The sequence below is a fragment of the Scylla paramamosain genome, chromosome 20, assembly GCF_035594125.1.
Source record: "Scylla paramamosain isolate STU-SP2022 chromosome 20, ASM3559412v1, whole genome shotgun sequence".
NCBI lineage: Eukaryota > Metazoa > Arthropoda > Malacostraca > Decapoda > Portunidae > Scylla > Scylla paramamosain.
The window spans coordinates 13,114,098-13,136,639 of record NC_087170.1 but is presented as its reverse complement, the minus strand read 5'-3'; the positions used below and the strand labels follow the sequence as shown (position 1 = coordinate 13,136,639).

Sequence of the window (22,542 nt, the reverse complement as noted above, 5' to 3'; positions counted from 1 at the left end):
GGTGATGCAAACAGCATGGTGAGCTGCCCATCCCAGGAGCACCAGGGGGTGTTGGCAGACTGGCGGGACACACAGAACCTCAATGTGGTGCGTCTGGTGTATGACGTGACACCGGCTGGCCTGGTGACTGTCCTGGTGACGGAACAGAATGTCCTCCCCACTTCAGCTGTCCCCGTCATCATTCACCGCAAGTATGCTGACATCCTGGGCCAAGATTAAGCCAAGCCTCTCCAGGATGAGGAAGTGAAGGATTATAGGCCCTATGGGGATGTTTCTGAGACTCAAGTGAGTGTAGCTATGTGCTCCCTGTTAGTGTGTGTGTGTGTGTGTGTGTGTGTGTGTGTGTGTGTGTGTGTGTGTGTGTGTGTGTGTGTGTGCTCTTGGGCACATAATTCACCAGACTAGAGGATCACGTGCTGGACTCGTGATCACCAGCTGTATCCTTCCAGTAATAATCTGACCTTTTAAAGTCACACGCTGCCATAAGGACAGCAACTGCTCAGTCATTACTGAATATGACTTGAGATGGTGCAAACCTAATCTCCATCAGCCATGTGGCAGGCTATCAGAGTGTGTGTGTGTGTGTGTGTGTGTGTGTACTCATATGGTTCCTGTGCTAAAGCTGTCACTAGCTTTAAAGTGTCACTAAGATTGTTGTAAATATATGTCCAGACTTCTGTATAAAGTGTTGGCTTAGTTTCAGTTTGATGTTTTCTCAGTAATACTTGCCTGTAGCACAGGAAGCACAGGTGTTGTGGGAGCTTGTGGTTTTGGGTGTTGCTAAAATCTTGGAGTAAGGTGTAGTCTCTGACTGAAGTAGAAAATTTGTCATTAATCCATCAGTTAGGTTGGCTGATGTCACACAGGCAACCCAGCTGAACATTCCCATCTCACCGGTCACTGCCTCCAAGACAACCAAGTTAACTGGATTCACATTTGTTATGCTAACTTTTCTTAGAAATGAAATTTTTTACTTAAACCTCTGTTAAGCCACAAATCACTGTTTTTCCTTGATGTTGACATGTATGTTTCAAGTTTTATAAGTGATTGTAAACCTCACTGAAAATTTGAATTACATGTTGACTAGATTGAAAATTTGAATTACATGTTGACCGAGTCTCTTTCAAGTGAGTTCCTTTCAATAAAACACAATTTTCCAGTTGAAATACAATTTTGAAATCCTTTCACAATTAAGGCTTCAGTGATTCTTGTGACTCAGTGTAGTGTGTTTGGGTCACTGGAACTACTTAGGCTCCTTTCCTTCCCCACTTGATTAGAATGGTAGAGAAAGAAGCCTCTGTTATGAATAGCACAGTAGAGTAGAGGAACAGGTGAAGCACAAAAGTACTTAATTGTTCATTATTAATTTAGCATGTGACTAAGTTCAGTTGTAATGACATTCTTGTTCTTACGTAAATCTGATGCCACTAAGTCAGTAACTAGGATTGCTTGGTTTGTTTTCTTGAGTGTCGAATTTGTTCCAGTATATTTTATCACACAATGTCTCCACAAACTTATTGATTCTGAAGTAAGACAAATCACAGTACTGCTGTGTGTGACATTACTGACAGTGATGAGCCAGACTCAGATTATATATTCTCTCTCCTTTAAGGGTGGTTGCCCAGACTACTACTAGCATGTCTTGTCTCATTGTTGGGAAAGGTTGTATATCAGTTTTCTTCTTAACCAGTCACGTTGTGGACTTTGCTATATTCCCTTCACTATTGCAAAAATATTAAAGCTATTTTACTTTTTGTTGAATTGTGACATCTGCTTGTTTGAAATACATAGAATCTATGCCTAAGAAAATAATTAAAATTTAAAATTGCAAGAACAATAAATTTTATTAAGAATATTTTATACAATCATTTTAGTGTAAAATCTGGTATTACATGCCATAAACATGTAGTGGCACAACCCTAACTTAACTTTCAACAGAACATTTAGTCACTACATGCAGCCTGACTATCAACACCAGTAATATCACATTTGTAAGAAAAACGGCATTTAAATAGGGTGAAGTGAGACAACATCACACTGACTTGCTTGACACTCCAGAGGCAGCAGCACCTTTGTTCTGCATGAGGGATCACTTGTACTAGATGAGGAAGGTCTGCACACCTCCACTTGGCTTGGCAGTGATGTAATAGCTTTAAAAGTTATGCAGGCCAAAAATGGCCCACAGCCTGCCATTATCATTTGGTGACACAAAGTCTAGTCACCAACTGCTGAGCGAGACGAAGGTACCGTAAGCTGATGTGGGTGTGGCCTCCGGCAGTGGAGGCTCCAGCCATGGTGGTGGGCAGGGGGGAGGCAGGTGGCCTGCGTCCCAGTGAATGGTGGAAGAATGAATTCTGGAATGATCCAAATGTTAAAGTTAATTCATACATGAATGTTCAAGTGATTACTTGCATAAAATAAAAAATGTCGTATGCAGTAGAATGTTAAAAAGAATTTCACCACTAAAGGTCACATAGTCTTTGTTTAGGAGAAGGATTGTATGATGTCATTAACATGGGCTATTTCATGAGTGAGAAGGGCTGTGGTGACTGATGAAACTATGACATAAATATACTGAGTGGACATATCATAGCTCTCTTGCATGGAAGTTTCTCTCACCAAAACTCCCCCCACCCCCACCCATACACACCTCTCTCTGTGAGAGGCTGTGATTAACAAAGCCTACAGTGAATCTGAGCTGTGTGGGGGTAGGATTGTAATTAGAAGAGAGAAGATAAGAGAAGAGGCTGTGTTGTGATAAGGAGAGACAAGAGAAGAAGAGGCTATGATGAGAAGAGACAAGAAGAGAAGAGGAGGCTGTGACAAGGAGACAAGAGAAGAGGAGGTTGTGACAAGAAGAGATGAGATGAGACAAGAGAAGAAAAAGAACAGGCTGTGATAAGAAGGGAAGGGCTGTGGTGGATGTCTACGAACAGTAGCCACTCACCTCAGTATGTTCTTCCCCCTTCTCTCTGACCTGCTGTATCCTGCTGTATATCAACAAAACATTCACACTCACCACAGTATCTTAAGAGAGAAAACTATGTGAGTGTCTTGTTTAGTAATATACTGTGTGTATGCAAGCTGGGATAGAGATATGAATAGCGATGTAAGATAAGAGATAGATGAGAAGCAGAGGTGAGGGACTGTGATGAGTGAGTTAACATGTCCCCACCAACAGCATGGACAAGCATGTGAGTGAGTACTATAGGTCATACTGTTGGACATACTCACTTATCACAGCCCCTCACCTCTGTTTCTTAACTTGCATCCCTCTATCCCTATCTCTATCTATTGCAGCATGTAGACATTTCTCTATGTGATATGCTGTGGTGAGGGACTGTGGTTTGTAAACACAATGTGGGGGGGGACATACTGTGGGTCTGTGTGAGAGAGAGAGAGAGAGAGAGAGAGAGAGAATATTTATATTCGTGGCTGTAGTCCACATACCACATCCCGTCAGCAACACATTGCACAAATTGGCAAGTTGCCTCTTCTTCCTGGGAGAAAATAACTACATGGTAACTTAGGTTAGCCCCACATATGTTTTTGAGAGCGATGAGTGACATATTCAGTGTTTGACATGTTGACATAAGGGAAAGATATCTTTTATGACTGCTCCCTGGTTTGGCTAACAAAACGGCTGTGTTTGTTTTAAATAAAGTGTTCTACTGAGGTGATGTGTGATGCCTGGAAAATATACAAGCCATGATCACATAGTATGAGTGTCTTAGAGTTTCACTAGAAAGAAATAGAAAGAATAGTGAAACAAAATGAAAAATGTTGCTTAACTATTGCCTATGAAAAGACTGAGTGCATTGGTTAAGAAATGGAGCAATGAGGGAATGCAAACACCCCAAAATGTTTTTTTTTTTTTGTTGTTTTACATGCTGAGGATGCACCTTTTTAACTGTCTCTTGATACCATGCAAGATGTTATCAAACATTTTGGGCCAGCCCACCACCATGTTTGTGGTGAGGCACATCCTTGCGTCCCTCCTTGCTCTATTTCTTTACAAATACACTAAGAGTCTTTTCATTGGCAATAGTTATGCAGCGCATTTTCAATTTGTTTCACCACTCTAGTGAAACTCTAATACTCATACTATGTAATCATGGCTTGTATATTTTCCAGGCATCACACATCACCTCAGTAGAACACTTTGTGTTCTACTGAGCAAGTTCTAACAAGCACAGCTGTTTTGTTAGCCAAAGCAAGGAGTTATTTTCTCCCAGATTTTTTCAGAGTGAGAAGGGGCAAGTTGCCAGTTTGTGCAATGTGACGCTCATGTTAGCGGAAATTCTAACTGTGAGTGTCGCTGACTACATTCATTCACAAGCACACTCCTTAAGAGTAAAATCACACATCTTGGCCTCTATGCCTTGAAAGATATACCCAATGCTTCCTGACCACACTCACCATGTCATCAGCCATGTTCTGTCTGATCCTTTGTGCATCACGTGGTGCTGTGTCAGGACTCATGAGGGCCAAGGTTGCTTGTGTCAGCAATAGCAGCAGGGCCTTTTCAGCACAAAGGGCCAAGACCTGCAGACTGAGACCAACCTCTGGGGCACCACTATGGCACGGAGATACTCCACGACTCTCCTTTAGGAAGGGAAGCAAGTTGTAGTCATGTGGAATGAGATGAAGTGTCTTGCTCTGAAGAAATAAACAAGATGGCAAGACAGTGAAGAAACAAACAAGATGGCAAGAAAGCTAACCACAGAAAAACAAAGACGTCAACATCAACAGTCTCTACAAAAGAAACTAACAAGGAGCTTATTACACAAAAACTTCACCTTAGATGCATGACTGTCATAAAGTTCCAGCACAGCAGTGAGGGAGGCCAGGCTGGGTTGGGCTGAGGGGTCGTGTGCTGACACAGTGCGGAAAGATGGGTGGAAGAAGAGCGTCCAAGCATCCACATCTGAGCCTGGCCCACACAGGAGGTCAGTTAGGTCTGGTCCCAGGGACTGAATAGCACTGAGGCAGGCACACAACACCTGGAAGGGAGAAATGCAGGAAACACACACACACACACGTATAGTGTAAAGTTTTACATCTTGTTAAGGGAAGCTCACATGAAATAGATATTGAAAGCCTTAAAATATATACCTAGTAAATGTTACATACAGCTAGTTCTGAACATAGTGTAACTTGGATAAATAAATCCACTAATTTCAAGTATTTATACGTATATGTCACTACATACATGCAGCATCTTGTTGAGGGCGGCTGTTGTTGCTGGTGTGATGGCAGCAGCAGCATCACTGATGGCAGAGGCAGTGGTGGTGGCGGCAGCAGCTGAGGCACCACCACTCCTGCTGCCACTCTCTCCACCCAACTCCCTCTGAACAAACTGCAACAGAAGTGTTTTCCTTAGTTTGCATGCAATAATAAATAAGGATTCAGTATTCTATGACAATTATATTTATCCCCTCCGTGACAAGTCACTGATTGGAAGGGTATAAACACATGAAAACATAAGACAGGTGCATGCATGCATGACTCACCCGAGGCGTGCAGAGCAGGTGTTTGGTGATGTGTATGCAGCGGGTGGTGGCAGCTGTCAGCTGAGTAAAGGAGGCTTGATGCAACACGACCCACAGGCCGGTATGAGGGGCCAGGGCCTCCACCAGGGCTGCTGAGGCCAGGGCCAGGTTGGGCTCCTTGTGGGGGATAGCTAGGGAGCCACAAAGGGCTTGGAGATGGATGGCTGCCACATTCACACCTCCCTCCACCCCCATGGCCCCCATGTGCCTCACCCCCCACACCATGCACCATACTACACCACTCAGTAGGTTTGTCTGTAAATACAAATTGTATAAATGGCAACATCTTGTATCTCACCACAAAGTTAAATGGGTAACTTGCTTACATGCCATCAAAATATAGAAAGAGATTCCCTACTTTTAGTTCAGCAGAGTATGGCAGTGCCTTGTTGTTTCCTACCTTGGAGGATGGGACAGCCAAGGTAAGTGTTGAGGAAAGAGTTTGGGCAGACACCTCTTTCCAGGGCTGTGCGGTGCGGCAGAGGGTGGCCAGCAGATTCACCATCTCACCCACCACTTCCTCATCTCCACTCTATTGAAACAAGACACTAGTTCATCAGATTGTCAAGGTGCCAACTAAGCCTGTAAAATCTGACTAGTTGCCATGTGCACTGGTATATTGGCACGGATAAAGGCTCAAAACCAACTGCAAGATTGACATCAGCACCAATTCACATATAGAATATTGAAAATATTATGTAAACTGCAAGATTAAAATAAAACTTTGAAAATGTAATGTAAACTGGAAGATAAAAAAAATTAAACTGCACTTACTAATTAACATAAGAAATACATTGTCATTAAAACTGTATCTTCAAATCTAGATATCAATACCTTCATGTAGGTCTCTGTAGCATGTAGGAGTGCCGGCACTACAGGAAACTGAGTCAGAAGCTGCTGTGCTGTGTCTGGCTGGCAGCGCAGGAGTAGCTGGTGCAGGAGAGCTGTGGCTAGGCCCAGGGTGGAGGCTGAAGTGCAGCTCTGAGCTGCTGAGCCTGCCAGCCGGCCATGCTGCTGCACCAGGTTTCCAACTGGCCCCACCAGGCATGCCACCAGATCTGCAGCAAAGAGTGTGCATCTGTGGTGTTACTTTCATCTGTTCTTTGGTCAATAAATAGTGTATGGGTGGTTGTGTAGTGTGATTCACCTCAGGAGGGAGTTGTACTTTGGCAATAATTACAAACTTAAATCATGTATTGTCTAAAAAGACTCAGGGGACCTAAAAGGGAAATAATATCCATCAATTAAATTTAGATGATGTATCAAGTGTCTCATTAGTTAAAAAAGAACCTCCCAACAGACTAAAGGTGTGTCCACACGGTTGAACAATGTCTGTCGGACAAACACTGCTACCATATCATCATAAGGCGAAGCAGGATGACGTCATAAGTGTTTAAACAAGGGAGGTTGATGTGGCAATAAACAGTGGTACCAGATAAAGATGTAAACCACAATTTCTACTCTGTTCACCAGACAAAGACCGGCAGACAATGTTTGAAGCTGATGTCCGTTAGCAACACACAGGTATTTATGTCAGTGTTAGTGTGGATTTCGGTGACAGGTGGTTGTTGCCAGCATCTAGTGCGGCACATCATCACCATGGTAACAATGGTAACCAAGTAACGTTGCTTGTCATGTGCCTGGCATTACTGTATATTTCTAAGCCCCTGTCCCACCAGACATTGTCCAAAGTTCCGATACTATGAACAGTGCAGTGTCCGGTACAGCTCTTGGTGCTTGCTTCCGACGTCATCAGTGAGTCTTTCCGCTTTCCACTCTATCTGGTAACAGTTTTGTCTGACAGATACTGTTCATCCATGTGGATGCACCTTAAGGAATATCTAATAACAAGGCCTCCAACATCTACTTGAGCCCCATCTCAATACTTACTGTGTGACTGTGGTGTTATGTCAGTGAGGGTGATGAGGGAGAGAGAGGCTCCTAGGATGAGCAGCTGGCAGTGGGTGGAGGTGGTCATCACAACACCTTGCAGACATGCCAGCAGTTTGCTCGTCTGCTCAAAGAATTTCTGCTTCTCTGCCAGTTGTCTGGAGAGAGAGAGAGAGAGAGAGAGAGATAATAAATTTGAACAGTATCTATGTAAGCTTCATGTAGTATTTAAACTTCTATATAAACAATTGAAATGATAAGGATAAGCACTGCCACCAATAAATGGATGTAATCAAACTGCGTAGGATTAAAAATGAGAGTACAGAGTTCAAATATAAGCATATTTCACAAGTCTAGCATATGCAACAGCTGTCATTTGTGCAAATAAAACAAGCTTGGCATGACTACATTGGTATGTGATGAATGCACCCTGGCACCTACTTGCTGCAGTGCTTCACCAGAGCAATGTACACCTCAGCCAGTAGCAGTGTGAGGTGCTGGTCTGGCTCCTCACTGCTGCCCACCTGCCGCAACAGTCCCTCCAGGATATCCTCAGCCAGCTTCACCTGCACACACATCAGTAATAAACAAAAAAATAAATAAATGAGTAGAATATAAAAATTAACAAAACAAAATAAAAAACAAATATATAAATTAATAAAAGATTAATAATAAAAAAATAAATGATATAAGGAGAAAGGGATGGACTGGTTTACCTTTAGCTGTGGGGTGAGCCAGGACCGGGCACGCATCACCAGCACCACCACAAAGTCCCTCCACGCTGGCACCAATACCTCCCGCACATCCCGGCTCTCCTTCCACCCATCCTCCACTTTCGACAACACATGCTGGGGAAAGACAATAACTTACTCTCTCTCTCTCTCTCTCTCTCTCTCTCTCTCTGCAAGACTATATAGTGTATGGGGTATAACAAGGGTGACATATGTAAAATTCTCAGGATCAGTATTCAGAAAAAACAATAATGGGTTCAAACTTGAAAAGGTTATATTAAAAAGGAATGGACTCAGTAATAAAGTTGTTAGTGCTGAGTCATTAAGGAGCTTTAAAAGATTGGACAAATTTATGATTGGGGATGATAGACAGAAAAATGTAGACATGTTTCATACAGGAAATGCCATGTGTAGGCTGGATAGCTTCTTGCAGCTTTTCTTATTCTCTAATGTTATTATAACTATTATTATGTTATACCATCATTATTCAACAAGAAGACAAGTTCTAACCTCAGACCACAGGCAGACAGAAGACCTGGAGCCTGAGCTGAAGAGACGGTCCTTGACTGCGGAAAGGCTGGCCGGCGGTGACGAGTTGGCACAGAACAGCTGCCGTGCCAGGATGCTAAAGCAGTGACCCACAATGGCATCACTCACCTCACCTGGAGCATGTTTTATTCTTATTTTTTGAGCATAAAGCAGAGAGAGAGAGAGAGAGAGAGAGAGAGAGAGAGAGAGAGAGAGAGAGAGAGAGAGAGAGAGAGAGAGAGAGAGAGAGAGAGAGAGAGAGAGAGAGAGAGAGAGAGAGAGAGAGAGAATTATGATAAGCAAATAACTTCTTAAACAATATGACCAAAGCAAAAGAACAATTGAGACTTAAAAGAAGCAATAAAGAGAAAAAAGGAGGATGAAAAGAAGAGGGAGAAAGAACATGGCATTTAAACCAAAACTGAACAGTAAACAGGACTTTTCTTCATATTTTAACCCTTTCTTTGCTATTTAATACATCTTTCCTTGATTACTAACCACTCTGAGACATCTTTTACTTGTTCTACAGCTACCTCCAGTCATTACACTGACTATAAATTGCAAACGATATTCTTTATAATCCTCTTCACTCATGTAGATGATTAAAAATTCTTCAAACATTATTTCTAGTGTTGTTAATTGTTTCATACTGCAGCGAAACAGTTAACAACAGAAAAGAAACAAAGTCAACTCAACTGTCTGCTCTCAATACAGGGAGAAAACACATTTGCAAGTTGGAAAATAAAACCTTTCACTATTTTTCTGCAATGAAGGGCTGGAGGAGTGCCTTACCTGGCTTGTGGGAAGTGAGGGGGCAGGTGAGGGCATCACAGAACTCCTTCTTGGCCTGCATGTGGCGCGTGGCGGTGGAGTATTTTTGGGTCCACAGGGCATCCACCAACTCCACCACCGCTAGCACCACCTCATGGCCCATGCTGCCCTTCCCCTGTGGACCAACATGTTAATTTTTTCTTAATGTGATAGGGGCACAGGTCATGGGTAGCAAAAACAGCAAAATAAAAAAGGTCCACTGAGATGCCAGTCCCAAAAGAAAGGTCAAGAGAATCATCCAAAACTGGAGGATAAGTGTCTTGAAATGGAAAAGGCATAAAAAGAACTACTGAATAATGTTCTGTATAAATAATTTATAAACCAGGAAAAGCTGTAGATTATCAAGCATTTTCCTGAAACAATACATTTAACACATTTTTTAAGATATTTCTTACATAAACTGGATTAAAGGATAAAACTACTACATTCATAACCACAAAAATTTTAAATGCAATGTTTGTAAACTGAAATCCATCTACAAAGCAGCTACCAATATAAGTCAATCTCTGTTTGTCTGTCTGTATGTCTGCCTCTGTCTTTGTCTGTCTTTCTCTGCCTCTGCCTGTCTGTCCCTCTCTCAGTCTCTTGAACTCACAGTGAGACTAGCGAGGGAGACGAGAGGATCAAGCAGCTTCTCTGGCGGTGTGAGGAAGGCATTGGTAAGGCCCTGCTGCCGAGTGGTGGAGGCTGTTAGCAGACGCAGCAGTGCCACCTTCACCCTGACATCCTCTGTTGGGGACTCCAGGCGCCGCAGCAGAGCGTCTCGGATTCCATCAGCCTCAGCACCAAAGCATGCCACCAGGGGCACATCTAGTTTCTAAGGGAGGATGACTGATGTGAGTTGAAGGTGTGGGGATGTAGTTTGTTAGGTGAGTAGAGAGGACTGAATTAGTGATTTAAACAAGGTGGAATGCAGACACTAAATATGACTACCAAGATGCAGATGCACTTATTAAGCAAGGCTATGGCACTGCAGACTGTATTCTCCCATGTTTTGACAACTTTCAATGAGCTGTAGGTGGAAGATACTGGGATTTTCATAATCCTTAAGGTAATTTGTTAAGGATTTCAAACCACTGATAACAGTGAGAGAGAGAGAGAGAGAGAGAGAGAGAGAGAGAGAGAGAGAGAGAGAGAGAGAGAGAGAGAGAGAGAGAGAGAGAGAGAGAGAGAGAGAGAGAGAGAGAGAGAGAGAGAGAGAGAGAGAGAGAGAAATAAAAATAAAATAATAATAATAATAAAATAATAATAATAATAATAAAATAATAATAATAATAATAATAATAATAATAATAATAATAATTCAAGAACCTGATTAATAATTTCTATGGCCTTTGAAAACTGTCATGAAGAGAGCAAAAGCATTTGTGAATATGAGCCTGTAGGTCAAAATACTACAACTTTCTTGTTAAAACATCAGAAAAGCAGCAACATGAAGTTAAATAAAGGAAGCTGAAACTAATAAAAAAAAACAGGTAGGAAAATTCCTTGACCAGTGTGTCCCTAACCTGAGCAAAGCGTGTGAGGGTGCGCAGGGCCAGGTACAGGAGGCGAGGGTTGAGGCGCTGGTGTGCATACAGAGCCACAGTGAGGGCCAGGTGAGGCACAGCACTGCTGCCCTGGCCCCGCCCCACTCCTGGGGAGCTGCCGAGGGGCACACCGGGAAGGGGAGTGGCTCGCAGCAGCTGGCTCAGTCCCTCTGTGCTGCTCTCCTCTCCAACCAACCTGAGGTCAATAAATGGAACTTTTGGGTTTATGTATAAGTTTAAGAATGAAATTCCACTGGAAATGTAAAGCAAAAAAGGATATAAATATATATAAATCCATTTGGAAGATGTGACAAACTTTCTTGAACTTTTCAAAATAATGCACAAGTTTTGAAGTCAAAATCCACTGGAAAGAATTAGCATAAAGAACAGTTAACCTTTTAGTTGTGCACAGGAAGAAAAGAGGAACTATAATAAAATAAAATTACACACACAAATGCACTTACAAAAGAATATCAACACAGACACACAACTGACCGATGGAGAATGGAGAGAGCCATCTGGGCGGTGCGTGTGAGGCGGAGGGCCTGGGTGGAGGCTGGGGAGTGGGAGGGCAGGCTGAGCATCCCTTCCAGGCTAGCACCACTCTCCACCACCGACAGCAGGGTGCGGCCGGCACTGCTCCTGTCCACCAGCTGATGAACCACTAAGGTGTGGACACTTGGGTCTAAGAGGAAGAATAAAAGGTTGATGAGGAGAGGAATAAGGGATTTTTTCTTTTACAATCAATGGAAGGGAAGGTGAAGGAATATTTTTCTTGTTTTCTCAAAGTTGAAGAAGCAGGTATCAGAGAGAAGAAAGGTGATGAAGAACAGACTATAAGAACATGGATTTTACAACTGAAGAAGGTTTACCTGAAAATGTTTAAGGTGTAATAAACAAATTCCTAACTCACCTAGCCCAGGGTCCTCCAGAGTGTGATGCAGCAGGGTGAGGCAACACTCAAACAGCTTGTCCCTCTCCTCCTGTGTCCTGTACCACCAGCGCATCATTGCTCCCGTCACCTCCCTTGCCATGAACACCACACCGCCCTGCACGCTGCCTGTGCGCACTCCACCCTGCAGAACACATGCATGTACATAGTCATTGTCTACTTTACATACATAAATATACCGAAGTGGTTTCTCCCAAAATGAGGGTAGCCAAGACAAGGCACACAACTTTCACATTCACACTCATTCACACTACTCTTTTAGCTCCTTGGACCCTGACAGAGAAGAGAAAGTACTCCTGCCCTCACTTTATGGGGATTAGTCTAATTTTAAAAATTTGCTAAGAGGATCATCAGCAAAATATTTCACAATTTGCTACAACTCTTACTATTTCTACAGCTACTGACCTTGATAGCAGCAGCAAGCAAGCTAGTATAGGAGCGCAAAATGGGGTAGGTGCCCATTGCTGCCTCCTCCCCACACACCAATGCCCGCAGTCCCCCAGCACGGTACTCAACAAAGGGGTCAGCCTTCCCCCTCTTGGCCTCCGATGCTGCAAGAAAGATTGGAACTTAACAGTGGTTTTTCTTCAGTTTTATACTCTGTACGATTAACAATAAGTAATTATTTACTCTCGTGGGGAAGGAGAGAGAGCAAGTTGGGTTCTGCAATAGTTTCTGGAGTTATCCTGAGACTTATTTCACTGGAGTTCACATGATTTTAGACTATAAGATAATAAATACTAAACAAACTTATGACTCATACATAGAACTAAAATTAACTGAGGTGTGAAATTAATAAGATGATCAGAGATTGCAGAGTGCAAATGGATAAGCTGCTTACCTGAACTCTCTGGGAGGGCCAGGTATGGCAACAGAGGACTCCCCTCCAGCTCAGTCCACACATTCTTGGCCTCCTGAGTGGACACCTCTGCCAGCATGGCCAGAAGAGCTGCCACGAGTACTCCAGGAGGGCGGGACACATGGGACATCCTGTGAGATGTGTTTGGGTTTGGAGTGGGGAGTGTTACTGACATAACAAAGCATGGAGCTCTTACAAACAAAAGGATAGAATCTGTTTTGACAGCAGCTATACAAAATATTTGCAAGTCTGAACAGAAACTAAATGAACTTAAATTTTTTGTCTAAGAAACTCATAGTAAATTAAGGGTACCACTGAGGTTTCTGTTAAAAAAAATGCAGGACAACAATTCACATATAAGCTCTGTAAACCACCCTTGAAAACCTGAACATCCACTACAGCCCATTAATGATAGCCAAGATAAAGTGCCAAAACATTTGAGTCCCTGCTGCTATCTCTGTCACAGCTCAAGTACCTGCGCAGTAAGACCAGTGCCTCATGCACCACATGGACCAGTGCTGGCAGCTGGGAGGGCAGGGTGGCCAGCACAGCTGTCACCAGCTGAAGGGTGGAGCACACGGCCTTCATCACCTGAGGGTCGGCCACTGTTGCTCCGCTGCTCACCTGGCGGATCAAGGTGTGATGAATGAGGATATACTGGAACTTAACAAAAAAGAGATGAATGTGATAACCAAGGGAGAGAGACATTATGACTGGAATGGAAGGAAAACCATTGAGAGAAAAATGTGCAAGTGTTAAGAAACTAGATAACTCAAGAAAATTATTTACATAACTAATGAAGAAAACTAAACACAAATAATAAACAGTATGATTCAAGATGGTGATATAAAACTACAAAATAATTTCCCAGGCCTTGTCTGTCAACAACAAATATGTGCAATGACTTAAGATAACATGCCACAACCACGAGTATGTCCCCACGCTCACCTCCAGCCCCAGCATGTTCATGATGGACAGCAGCACCTGCCAGGCATTGGTGGGAGTGTTCCAGGCCACCAGCCGCAGGCTGGCCGGCACCAGAGAGCCACAGGTGCGTGCTGGCACTGTGATGGATGGCAGCAGCTGGAGGGGTGCCATGGTGCAGTAGCCTCCTTCCCTCACCTGTTGCACTGGGCACTCCCCAAGCTCCAGGGGCCAGGTGAGGTATGGCACTTCACTCAGCAGCTCTATCACCTGAATGGCAGGTAATTAGTTTCTGTTATGACATTCAAACCAGACTCAAATTTTTTTTGAAAGAAGTATTTAGAATTAACACTTTCAATGCTGCTTGGCACATTTTTCCTCAGTACTTAACAACTCTGAATCATTTCTAATTCTACAGCCACCTAAACATTATCCTGGCTAGAAACTGTAAAATCTATTTCTTTTTATCCCTTTCTTGTAGATAGTTATACCTTATAAAGACTTCATACATTGCTCATAGTGCTGTGAACTGCTGCATATAACAATGAAAAGATTAAATCATCTCATTGGAATATCAGTTTGTGAATAAGTTAAACATTGATTAGGTAAAACAGGTAAGGCAGACAGGCCACACCTTGAGGCAGCTGTCTGGGTTGGCACCAGCAAGAGCAGTAGCGAGGGACAGCAGAGGCTCCACCTCATATGGAAACACCTCCAGGGCGTGTGGCAACAGCAGGCCGGCACCTCCATCTGTGATGGTGGTGAAGATGGAGAATCCATTACTAACTTCAAAAACCATACTTGTAACTACCAAATAAACATAACCTATAGAAACACAGACAGCAATCTATAAAGTAAAACAGTAAATCAAGGGGAAGAGAGAAACAGCATTCAAAATATACATGTATTACTAATAAAGTAAATAGCATCATTTAAAAAATAAATACTATTAATAAACAGACCAGTAACTTGCAGGAAGAAGGAAATTAAGGAAAAAACAACAGCATTTCCACTCCTAATGAACACTGTAACAATCACAACCACCACAACAATAACGGTCATAAGGACCAGGCTGCTCACCTTCCTCAGCCCAGAAGAGGTCAGCTGGTGGGTCCTGGGCAAGGAGAGTCTTGGCCAGTGAGCTCAGGACAGGTTGGTGTGCTGGGGCCAGGGGGAGGCAAGTGGCCGTGGCACACACTAGGGAGTACACCACTGAGGAGGCCAGGCGCAGTAGCAGCTTGTCACCCTGCACATTGTAGCACCATTGAATAAATAAATGAGATTAATGTACAATTGATCCTTAATTTTTCTATGTAACACCACTGAGTAAATAAATGAGATAAATGCACAGTATATCCTTAATTTCCCCATGTAACACCATTAAATGAATGAGATAAATGCACTACTGATTCTTAATTTTCCAGGATGAACATCAGGGAGATTATAAATGACCATAAAAAGTGAGGGAAATTCTTAGCTATCCAAACCCATAAGGGAAAACAAAGTCATTTATAGATGACAATAACAATGATAATGATCCGAGGATTTTAATGCTCCAGATAAAAAGGGTAAGATAAGATTGCCTGAAAATGTGAAATAAAAGCTGTGTTTCAAGCCATGCACTCAAAACAAATGATCCCTCTCAGCATTGTCCTAATGAGGGAGGCATAAAAAAGAGGAGAATGTTGTCCAAAAAATTTCAAAACAAAAGCCTCCTTGTCTCTAGCCATGCACTGGAACAAACCATCCCCCTCAACAGTGTCTTGATGAGGAAGGGAGTGAGGCAGTCAAGCTGAGGTCTCACCTGTATGGGAGCACAGCTGAGGGCAGTCTGCAGGTAGCTAAACACGTTGCTACTCAGGGCCCTCTCAGCCAGCCTATGGTAGGTCCTAGTGGAAGCAGCATAGGCAGAGGAGGTGGAAGTGGAAGCCCGGTCAGCTGCAGCACGTAAGTGGAGTACTGCCCAGGCTAGGAGGGGAGCCAGGTGGGGTTTGCGTGCCCCCAAGCCAGCCATGATGGGGTCCAGCTTATTCACCCACTCACTCTCACACAAACTGTGGCCACTGTAAGATATTCATATGATCGTTACCATTAACTCATTAAGCCATGGCAGATATTATCTCAACAAAAAATACTTTAAAATTACAATATGATTAGACTAGATTTAAAACATCATGAATATTAACAATGAAAAAACATGGAAAACAAGCACCTAATCAATGAATGACATAAGGGAAGGAGAAAGCAAGACAGACTCTTCTGAAGTACTTATACTTTTCACTTCTGCTTAACTGCAAATCAGGAAGCTGAACTACACAACAGACCTGGTGGGCATGTCAACATTGATGGTGAGGACAAGCAGGAGGGCATGTGTGGCATCCAGGGCCTCCACCAGGGGCATGTGGATTTCCCTCAGCCCCTCCTGCAGATCAGGCTGTCCACCCAGACCACCACCCTGACAGAAGAATGAGATTACAACTGTGCTAACTTCCTCTTCTGTATAACACTATGTTGTTGCACAATGTGGAAGAGCTGAACAATAAATAAGACCAAGCATAGCTGAATACATACCTATGTGAATATGAAATAACCATATCTGCTAGCTGGAATATGTGTGTGCAAGAAATAGGGATTGATCTTACTGAAATACATTTAATCATATGCTGTAACTACATTATTTCTCATTAATATCAAAGCAGAATTTTTTTTTAGTAACTTTCAGAGGATAACAATGCAATAGACATTATTTCCTTAACCTCTGTCTGTAGCCTTTATGTACAGAATAAGATAAATTACAGCCTTCACTTCACCTGTAACTCATCCAACAATCACAACACACAAATTAGTAGTGAACTTGCCACCCTCACCAACCTGGGCTAACTGCACCAAACTCTTGAAGGTGGCCGGTAATGGAGATCTGCCAGTGCTGCTGTAGTAGACAAGCAAGGTGGCCAGAATCTCCTGCAGCTCAGCCAGGTGGTGGGCCAGGTGGGTGGATGGGCCAGGGATTGGGCCATCTGGGGGCATGCTGGAGGCTGCCACACTGGTGCTGCCATTGCTGCCATTGTTGTTATTGATCACCTGCTGCAAGAGGCAGCCCTCCAGCATGCCGTCCTTGTCAAGCACATCACGCATAAAGTCACTGAACAGACTCTGGAGGGACAAGTTTGTGAATGAGTGATTGCTGCTTTGAGGAGGAGGAGGAGGAGGAGGAGGAGGAGGAGGAGGAGGAGGAGGAGGAGGAGGAGAGATTGATGCAAGTGAGAAAATTAATATATATAATACCTAACAATCAACTAGGAGGGCCAAGAATATAACCAAATGACAAAACTGATAAAAAAATACCAAAATAATGAGAAAAAAAATACTCACAACACTCCTGACTCCATAAACTGTGACAAATATATCTCTACTAACATTAAAATTAGAAGATAAGAATGAAAGAAAAAAATGGAGACAACAAAAGACCATATGACAACCTGGTATGGGTGTTGTGGATTGGCAGTGTTGGCTACAATGTGCCTCAGACAGCGGAGGAGATGGAGGCGGTCCCCAAGGTAGAAGCGGAGGAGGTGTGCCCTGAAGGACTCCTCGTCACGCTGGCTAGTGAAGAGGTCAGGCAGGGAGGAGTCTGCCTTGGTGTACTCATTCACCAGGAAGAACTGAAACACCTCCCAGCTTTGAACTGCTGCCAAGTCCTGTGAAGAAGGAAATATATCCATTTTTTAAAATTCACTTTCATACATCTGGTCTTCCAAAAAAAAAAAAAAAAAAGCAGGATGCACAAAAAAAAAAAATAAATAAATAAATAAATAAATAAATATATATATATATATATATATATATATATATATATATATATATATATATATATATATATATATATATATATATATATATATATATATATATATATATATACATACAAGCAAATGCAGAAATAATACAGATTAAATATAAATAACAGAAAAAGAAATACAAACAGAAACAAATAAAACATAACAAATATAAATAAAAGATACACAACCTATGAGAAAACAGCTCCACCAGTATCAGTTAACTAAAACTATTTCTCATCTGCCTTCATGCCTGTCACCCTCCCACCCACTTTCACTCACCAGGAGGTTGGACAACTTCTTGACAAAATTCTTCTTCTCCTCCATGACGATGGCAGTCTTGCCCCAGTGGTCATCACCTTTCCATTCACTTTCCTTCACCAGGAGGTTGGACAACTTCATGGCAAGACCAATGACGCTGGCAGTCTTGGCCCAGCGGTCGTCACCTTCACATTTACTTTCATTCACCACGAGGTCGGCCAACTTCATGAAAAGATTCTTCATCTCCGTGACATTGCCTGTCTTGGACAAGTGGCTGTCGCCTTTCCACTCACTTTCACTCACCAGGTCTGACAACTTCTTGACAAAATTATTCTTCTTTTCTGTGACGTTGGCTGTCTTGCCCCAGTGGTCATCTCCTTTCCATTCACTTTCACTCACCAGGTCAAACAACTTTTTGACAAATTTCTTCTTCTTCTCCACGACCTTCTCGTCACCTTCACATTTACTTTTACTCCCCAGCAGCTCGAACTTCTTGGAAAAATTCTTCTCCATGATGTTGGCAGTCTTGGCAGAGTGTTTGCAACCTTCCCATCCACTTTCACTCACCAAGAGGTAGGACAACTTCTTGACAAGATCCTTCTTCTCCTCCGTGATGTTGGCAGTCTTGCCCCAGTGGTCATCACCTTTACATTCACTTTCAATCACCAGGAGCTCAGACAACTCCTTGACAAAATTCTTCTTCTTCTCCGTGATGCTGGCAGTCTTGGCCCAGTGGTCATCACTTTCACTCACCATGAGGTCAAACAACTTCTTGAGAATCACCTTCTTCTCCTCCATGATCCAGCGGTCTAAGTGGTCTCCCGTGGGCTTGGCATACGCCCTCAGGCCGGCACGCAGATGTGGGGCGGCCTTCTGCAGTTCGTTCCCCACCACCTCGTCTGATGGCAACACATACGTCCCACAGATCACGCCCCATAGTGCCTTGCCGCTGAAAATTTGTTGGAGTGAGTCTTTCATTAACATTACTTTAAGAAGACATGGATAATGATGAGATCTGATAAAGATACTAAGGACTGTCTATGATTGCAAGAAATGGGAGAAACACACAAGCTATCCAATCTGTAAGAATATTAATTTAAATGATGATAAGGTGCTCAAGCGACATGAGGGAAATAACAAGAATGAGGTGGAGAAATTTCTTAGGGTTAGTTATAAGACAAGTAATGGGTTCAAGTTTAATAAACCTATATTTAAAAATGAGAAAATTGCTTGTTAGTGCCAGGTTAGCAGCTTTAGAACAAGATAATTTCACTGAGAGGGATGGTAGGGGACATAGGTAGATAGGCATATTTTAAACAGGAAATGTCACAAGTAGTCCTACCAGCTTCCTGCAGCTTTCTTTATGTTCTTTGGCTCACCTCTAAAACTTACTTCCCCACCCACAACAAGGGAAGTCTACAGCATACACAGAAACAAAAATGGATATTCAAATAATATTAGCATTTTCATCTGAGGACTAGGTTAGGTAAGGTTTAGTAAGATTCATTGTTAATTAGTTTCACAGCTGATCATTTCATTGAGTAGGTAATGACTTGAATGAAAAAGGGGGGAGAGAGAGAGAGAGAGAGAGAGAGAGAGAGAGAGAGAGAGAGAGAGAGAGAGAGAGAGAGAGAGAGAGAGAGAGAGAGAGAGAGAGAGAGAAATAAACAATGTAACGAAATCAGCAGGAAATGGTTATTACCATACACCCCTTAATTCACTTCCTCTTATAGATGAAATAAACAGACAGATATCGGCAGAAAGACATGCATTTCACATTCACCAAAACAACACGGGGTGGTTGGTCTGAGAAGTCACCCTGTCACCCGTTCCTGCATATATATTTCACCACATTTTTCTTGTGCCATAACTCTCATGCTTTCTTACCTGACGAGGCACACGTCCTTCATCCCGGCGAGGGGAGGAACACGCAGACTTAGTGCTCGTCCTCTTATTTGCGAAAATATTGGCGATAATGTTTCAAAATTGAGTCCCTCATGTATCGGCTTGGCGGGGCGGTGCGGGTTTGTTGACGAGTGATAGCCACTTCGGCCTCGGCTTTCTTCTCACCTCTCCTCTTCTTTTTCCTACTCCTCTTCCTCTCTTTTTTATTCATTTATTTTTTTTTTGTTACGTTTTCTTCCTCTTTTTTTCTTATTTTTGTATTTTTATTTTATTCATTTTTTTTTTTTTTATATCTCTAACCTCTTCCTCGGACTTCTACCTGGACGCCACACCTGCCCTCCTGCTGGCTCCTGCTTAACTATGGAGGTATAATGGGAGGAGACGGCATGACGTCACGAATGTGAAGCCAACGTGCTTTTGGTTCGCTATCGCCCCTATCCCCCTTAGATTCAAAACATTACCAGATGAGCGTTGAAAGTATAAGGAAACATCGGTATACAGCTCCTAATTTGTTTTTTGTTGTTTCCAGGCCGCCCAGCATATCTGTGACCACAAAAGACTGCAATAATGGTGTTGCGCCGTGCCACCAGGATTTAGACGTCAAATCATACATACAAATCAGATCATACTGTTTTTCATCTTAGGTGGACTTGGGTGAGAGGTGTGAATCTGTCTTTGGGGCTGACATAATGGTAGAGATCATGTCCACATATAGGCTACATATGCATGTACGTAATGTACGCATGTCCACACTTAAATTATCCAGAGAGAGAGAGAGAGAGAGAGAGAGAGAGAGCTGCTCATCCATTCCTCCTTCCTTCGTCCTCCTCCTTCATTCTTCATTTTATTCTTCCCCTCCTCCCCCTCCATTCCTCATTTCCTCCTCCTCCATTCCTCATGTTCTCCTTCTTCTCCTCCTCCCCCTCCATTCTTCATTTCCTTCTCTTCCTACTACTATTGCCACCACTCCACCCATCATCCACCTCCATTCCTTCTCTCCCTCCAAGCTTCATTTCTTCCTCCTCCTCCTACTGATACTACAAGTCTACACATCTTATTCAGGAAAACATCTAGAAATACCTGGAAAACACTGGAAATTGAAGGAAATATTGACAAACAGACGCGGACAGGGAGGTAAGGTCTCAGTCTGGGTTCTGATATTTTCATGGTGGGCGCTCTGAATGGCTGCACATGCACTTTATGGGATACTTGTCTATTTTCGTGGTTGTTTTCGGTTTTCCTTCAAGTCTGACTTTGGAAACATGCAGAGGTTTAATTAAATATAGAAATGCAAGCAGGGAGGGAGGCAGGAAAAAATGTTCATTTCGGCCTTTATATTTACTTATGGCAATTCATTTTCAAATTCGCGAGAAGACGCCCAGACTGAAATGCTCTATATATTCTGACCTGCCATATACTTCAACTAACACACTAAACATTGACGGAGACATGACTGGAATGGAGGGATGTTCCGGGTATCGGTAGGCTGATGACGTCACTGATGACGTCACTGAGGATACGTACGTAAATCCATTTTGAAATTGACCACTCGAAAAAGCAGGACTAGACTGGAATGCTTTACATATTCTGATTTGCCATATAATTTAATAAATACTTGGAATATAAATACATTTCCAACCTGACTAATATTAAAGAAAAATCCAAAACGGAAACTGTAATTTTTACTTACAGGGCCACTAAAAACTTAAAATATCGAGAAGGAAAACACAGCCAGACTAGATTATGTTACATAATCTGAATACAAAAAATCTTTACTTTCCAGATAAATAAAGAAAACACAAATTTCTCGTCGTATAAAGAAAATATTTTGTTCAAATTTAGTAACGGACTTCTTTAAATTCGAAAATACGAATTGTTACACTAGACTTTATTGGATATCATTACTTGTGATATATTTCTTATATTTTTTAAGTCTTAAATCAAATACAAAACCAACCCTAAGCGTGCTAATAAAAAAAAAGGAAAATTTATAAAACAATTAAAGTGTTATTTTAACCAGAACAAAGCCTCCAGCTAGACAAGGTTTTATTATATATTTAAACTTGTTATACCTTTCTATTAATAAATTAAATATCAAAACAATGCAAACTCCACTAACAAAAAAATAAAAATGATGATATAGAGCCGAAGTAGTTTTTTTGCACCTCTCCTCCACACCTCCTCCTCCTCTCCCCTCCCCCTAACACTCCTTCTCTCCCCTCCAACTTCACCTCTTCTACCTACTCCTACACAGCGAGCATTTAAATAACCTGGAAACACTTGCAAAACCCTCGAAATTACGCAAAATATGTGACGGAAAATTGTTACCTTACCCACAGCAGGACGGGGCGGGGATCGGAAGGGCTTGGCGGGGCTCGGCGGGGTTCGGAGGGTCTGGGCAGGTCGGGACACCAAGGATACCGTGGTGTGGTGGTGTGGTGTAGTTTAGTGTTGTGTGGTATGTTATGGTGGTGTGGTGTGGTGTGGTGTCGTGGTGTGTGGTGGTGCCTGATGGTGGTGTGGTGTGGTTTGGTATTGTGTGGTAGTGTTGTGTGGTGTGGTATAGTATGGTGTGGTATTGACACTACACTCCTACAATCTTAACTGCCCTGTGTGTGTGTGTGTGTGTGTGTGTGGCGCCGATCAGAGACGAGTCACAAAGCTGTATAATTGGTGTTTAACTCTTAAACTGGCACTTGGTGTGTGTGTGTGTGTGAGTGTGTGTATTTACTTTGTTGTTTAAT

The 22,542-nt window shown here is 42.6% G+C and overlaps 2 protein-coding genes across 7 annotated transcripts in view; one reads left to right on the top strand and one right to left on the bottom strand.

Annotated features, from left to right (window-relative positions):
- Nucleotides 1–1,858, top strand: part of LOC135110358 (translation initiation factor eIF2B subunit delta-like) — an 11,344-nt gene extending 9,486 nt beyond the window's left edge. For 3 of the 4 annotated variants that reach the window (XM_064022614.1, XM_064022616.1, XM_064022615.1), the window contains one exon: nucleotides 2–1,858. In XM_064022614.1, coding sequence (XP_063878684.1) covers nucleotides 2–219 — 218 coding nt within the window. In that variant the 3' untranslated portion in view covers nucleotides 220–1,858. The remainder of the gene's footprint in view (nucleotide 1) is intronic. The other variant, XR_010273214.1, reaches the window with a different exon arrangement.
- On the bottom strand, nucleotides 1,826–22,542 carry LOC135110357 (nucleoporin NUP188-like). Of its 3 annotated transcripts, none has more exons than XM_064022613.1 (28): nucleotides 22,127–22,542; nucleotides 17,915–18,842; nucleotides 17,276–17,494; nucleotides 16,668–16,949; nucleotides 16,121–16,251; nucleotides 15,601–15,859; nucleotides 14,877–15,042; nucleotides 14,431–14,546; nucleotides 13,821–14,066; nucleotides 13,348–13,496; nucleotides 12,855–13,003; nucleotides 12,419–12,564; nucleotides 11,975–12,137; nucleotides 11,557–11,746; nucleotides 11,041–11,257; nucleotides 10,128–10,349; nucleotides 9,494–9,647; nucleotides 8,684–8,835; nucleotides 8,159–8,290; nucleotides 7,884–8,008; nucleotides 7,443–7,600; nucleotides 6,387–6,610; nucleotides 5,953–6,084; nucleotides 5,514–5,807; nucleotides 5,213–5,359; nucleotides 4,800–5,003; nucleotides 4,420–4,605; nucleotides 1,826–2,354 (listed from the first exon to the last, which is right to left on the bottom strand). In XM_064022613.1, exons 2-28 carry the CDS (start codon nucleotides 18,689–18,691, stop codon nucleotides 2,196–2,198), a joined length of 5,499 nt encoding a protein of 1,832 aa, XP_063878683.1. In that variant the 5' UTR covers nucleotides 18,692–18,842; nucleotides 22,127–22,542; the 3' UTR covers nucleotides 1,826–2,195. The 3 variants fall into 3 exon arrangements, with proteins under 3 accessions (XP_063878683.1, XP_063878682.1, XP_063878681.1); XM_064022612.1 differs by having other exon boundaries at nucleotides 22,132–22,542; XM_064022611.1 differs by lacking the exon at nucleotides 22,127–22,542 and adding an exon at nucleotides 19,781–19,981.

Coding starts and splice junctions, on each gene's coding strand:
- LOC135110357 (XM_064022611.1), bottom strand. CDS start 19,803: ATGAAGGACGTGTGCCTCGTCAG. Junction 14,547..14,876: donor CCTCTTCTGGGCTGAGGAAG/GTGAGCAGCCTG, acceptor CCACCATCACAG/ATGGAGGTGCCGGCCTGCTG. Junction 12,138..12,418: donor TGCTTGCTGCTGCTATCAAG/GTCAGTAGCTGT, acceptor TGTGTTCTGCAG/GGTGGAGTGCGCACAGGCAG.